Consider the following 4,356-nt stretch of genomic DNA (forward strand, 5'->3'; position numbering starts at 1 on the left):
CGTAGATTCACGAAGATTAGAACCAGAACGAGACCAAGTGCGTGCAATAGTTTGTTATAAATGCACGTGCAACGACCGATGTCTGGCTATATAAACCAAATCACGCGTGCAGTTCGACACAACATATTTAGGACCTGCATTGAATGTACGACCGTTTTTTTCTAAGTAACCTGATTGTATTTAGGTGTACATAAAGTTTATCTTATTACTTGTTGTCATTTCCAACACCATACTTTACCCACAGCAGAGTTAAGCAGTTTAACTCCTCTGCCATGTAGCAATTGCGCTACATTTGGTGTCAGAAGTGGGATTGATTGTATTGTGTTGGATTTATTTTGTACTAATTATTCAGATTTATATTAAAGAATTACAGACGAAAATTAACGAAATTTAAGCTGATTTAATTGTAAGCCATATTTCTATTTTGATACATTCGACAGTTACTCTGTCGGTATCAACACTTATAGATTAAGTTTCTACCTTGAAGGCTTTTAGCTATCATGGTTTAACACGTAGGTTAGGTACGCACGTGGTCCTCATTCGAGTTCTATGACCCGCAAGTGTAGGATTTTAATTATTTCACACTTGTTGTACTATTCTCATAGATTTTCGGCACTTATATTTTCACGTAGGATAGGGTTGCACGACGCTCTTTTTGCCGTAAAAAGTGAAAATTGAGCTCACAAGCGCCTTAGTTTAAGACATATTATTTATTATTGTATACATTTCCTCCGTCCAGAGAAGTTACTTAACATTTCTCATTGATTTTTCATAAACATGGCCGGAGTAGGGAAGTCGATTAATATACAGGCCGCAACTGCGTGAAAGTATTAAAACAGATAAGATATGTAGGAGATAAAATAGCTGAACGTATAGTTCAAATTAGGGATACTCAGGATACCCCATTAACTTTGGAACAAATATTAAGTATACAGGGAAGTTAAGTCAAAATCATTGGATAGAAATGATTGAGACGGGTGAAATTTTAGGACTTGAAATCCCAGACCCATTAGCCGACATTGATAACTTGACATTAAATGCTTTACCGGAAGTTCCTTCGAATCAATCTGACAATACAGAGATTCTTAGGCTATTACAAAATATGTCTACACAGTTTGTAACCTTGTCGACACAAATGGCACAAGTACAAAGACGAATGGACATAATGGAAGACAAATCAAGACCTAGTGTAGATTTACCCGTTTTACCTACATTGACTGGTAAATTAACTACACCAAACCAAGTCTCCAAATACTTTGAAGGATACGCCAAACGCCGTGAAAAACGAGCTTGGGCGTCACGAGCAAGCAATGCTCGCAGAGTCGAAACCGATAAAATAAATTCACACTAAAGTAAATGAAAAGTCGGCTTCTCTTAAGAAAGGCAACAGTAAAACTGACATAGAAGATACCAACTTAGACTCGAATACAGATGTAACTTCAAATTCGAGTTCAGAATCAGAATCAGACCATTCAAGTAGACGACATAGAAATAGACGAAGACGTCATAGCCCGAGTCCACAGAAACCTAAAATGCCAACCTTTTCCATCGACCCCAAGGCCAAATGGGAGCCTTTATTTTACATTTTGAAAGGATTGCCCGCCATCAGGAATGGTCAAATAGGAAAAAATTGGAAAACTGTTTAGGAAATTCCGCTCTTGAGTACGCAGATAAGCTTTCTTCTGATCTATTATATAGAGAAGTCAAGAAGGAATTAAACTTTCGATTAAGCGAGAAAGATGAACCTGTTTCTGCTAGGCGCGAGTTACAATCGTTACGACAACTCGAAACGGAATCTCTACGTGCTCAACGTGTCCAAACATTGGCCATGGACGGCTATACGGACGCTAGCAGTAAAACTAGAAACCAAATAGCCATTGAATGCTTTCTCCGTGGTTGTAAGGAGAAGGATGCGGTGCAGAAGGCTATGGAAAAGAATCCAAAATCGGTTCAGGACGCTTTAAAACACATGAGACTATTTTTAGCCAATCAGAAAAGTTTATTTGGTTCTAAAAACTTTTCACATCGACAAGTAAACTTTAAGACCGAGTCGGATACAGAATCCGTTAACACGATAAGCACACATGAAACCTTGAAACACTACACGAAAAGATAGGGAGGGGAAACAGCTTTGTTCTGTACTTGATAAAAAGCTTGATTCTATGCTTGGTAAACGGTTGGATTCTATAGTTGCCAAGTAGTTGACAAAGGTGACGTTTCCTCTTTAGAATAGAAATGACTATAACTACAATCGCAATAACGGCGAACACAGACAGATATCGAACATAGACGAATCGCAATAGATAGGCCTACGATAAACCGTTCCGTGACCAACTTCGACGATTCGAACATTATAATGACAGACGAGATCGAGATCGTGAACCGGCTCGACGATAGACGTTCCGGTAATTATGACAGAGTATCTTGTAAGACGCAGTGAAAGGACAGAGTCGAAAACTGAACATTCTCAGTCTAACTCCGATCGAAATCGAAGACGGGAAAGAAAAAGTAGAAACTTTTCGCCAGTTCGTGATAAAAGACCCGAATCTAGACATAGAAGTGGTTCAAGGTCAAGCTAGGATACGTTTTTCCAAACAATTGAATTCAATTTTACCCGTGATGATCAATGACACTAAAATAAACGCAGTAGTTGATACGGCTGCTATGCTTACATTGGTTAGCGAACAGGTATGCAAGACGTACGACGGACAGTTGGCTTATGAGATAATTAGATTGTCTGGATTAGGTGATCAACCTGTTTACGGTCAACGCGTTTCTGGAATGACTATAAAAATCGGAAATGAATACTTCGATTGGGACGTGTATATGGTACCATGACCGACCACATAATTTTCAGGTTTAGACTTTTTGGCGCATTATAAATGCATAATAAATATAGATCAACCGTCAGTTCAAATCGGCAATGATATAATCGACGCTGATTTACAATCCTATGGTCCTAGAAAAGACTTATCTGAAGTTTTAATCAGTAAACGCGTTACGATTCCTCCAAATTCAGTAGGTTTGACTTACGAAAGATTTTAAAGGAGAATTCGTGTCTGAACCTAATCCTAAAAATAATAAGGGTTTGTTGGTTTCCTCTACTCTAGGGAAATCCAGATATACAGTTTTTCGTGTCATAAATGATTCTAACTCATTCAAGACATTACGGAAAGGTCTTGAGAGATCCGATCGTACTTGCCAGTTTCAGATTCTCCAAATAGCTTAACTGGCTTTGACACTATTCCGAAAGGCCCCGGCTTTTCCATTAATATGGTTGACGTGGAATCCACATCAATGACTGTTCCCGCTCACTTACAGGAACTGACAAATCAGGTGATGATTTGCCACCTACTGAAAAGGCCAAATTAGTGGAGTTACTAACTAAATATCAAGATACGTTCGCTGGACATGATTTAGACTTTTCTGAGATAACTCATACAATTGACACCGGAAGCAATCGTCCTATTAAACAGAAAATGCGCAGAACAACTGTTCATTTCCAAGATCGGGAATTTGAGCATCTGCAAAAATTACCCAAGGAAGGCATTATTCAGCCATCCTCATCCCAATTTTCCAGCGCACCTGTGTTAGTAAGAAAGATGGTTCGTTGCGATGTTGCATTGATTTTAGAGCATTGAATAATATAACAGTTAAAGATAGATTTCCTTTGCCGAATATTCAAGATTGCTTACAAACATTGCAGGGGACATCTTTATATTCGACCCTTGACATAGCTTCTGGGTATTGCCAAATTGAGGTTGAATCGACATAAAACCGCATTTATAACGAGACACGGGTTATACGAACATATCCCCATGGGTTTTGGCTTGTGCAACCCACCCGCAACATTTCAAAGAGCAATGAATTTAGTTCTACGGGGTTTTACTTGGCACGATGTTTTAGTATATTTAGATGATATCGTAATTTTAGGGAAATCATTGAAGAAATACCTTAACAAAACTAGAAGAGGTATTCAAACATTTTCGTCAGTATGGTTTGAAATTGAAATCTAAAAAATGTGAATTACTGAAGAAGAGGGTAGTCATTTTAAGCCGCTCAGTAAGCGCAGACGGTATTTCGATTGATCCTGCTAAAATAAAAGCTATAATTGAGTGGTTAGTTCCTACTGATATATCTAAATTACTTTCATTTCTAGGCTTTGCTAGTTACCATCGTGATCATATTGCTAAATTTGTAGACAAAACTAGTTTGCTATTTTCTTTGGCTCATACTAAAGGTGATTTTTAAATGGAATTCCGATTACCAGACAGCCTTTGAGTATTTAAAAAACGCTTTGATATCGGCACCTTGTTTAGCTTATCCAACACCGGACGGTGTTTTTGTTCTTGATAC

General features: G+C 38.2%; 2 protein-coding genes across 2 annotated transcripts; both read left to right on the plus strand.

The window, feature by feature from the left end:
* Positions 1-964: 964 nt before the first annotated feature.
* LOTGIDRAFT_175001 (hypothetical protein) lies at positions 965-1,351 on the plus strand (the record flags this gene model as incomplete). Its single annotated transcript, XM_009055095.1, has 1 exon — positions 965-1,351. One exon carries the CDS (start codon positions 965-967, stop codon positions 1,349-1,351), a length of 387 nt encoding a protein of 128 aa, XP_009053343.1.
* Positions 1,352-1,564: 213 nt separating this feature from the next.
* On the plus strand, positions 1,565-2,116 carry LOTGIDRAFT_175002 (hypothetical protein; the record flags this gene model as incomplete). Its single annotated transcript, XM_009055096.1, has 1 exon — positions 1,565-2,116. One exon carries the CDS (start codon positions 1,565-1,567, stop codon positions 2,114-2,116), a length of 552 nt encoding a protein of 183 aa, XP_009053344.1.
* Positions 2,117-4,356: the final 2,240 nt, after the last annotated feature.

Source organism: Lottia gigantea (genome assembly GCF_000327385.1).
Source record: "Lottia gigantea unplaced genomic scaffold LOTGIsca_231, whole genome shotgun sequence".
In the NCBI taxonomy this organism is placed as follows: Eukaryota; Metazoa; Mollusca; class Gastropoda; family Lottiidae; genus Lottia; species Lottia gigantea.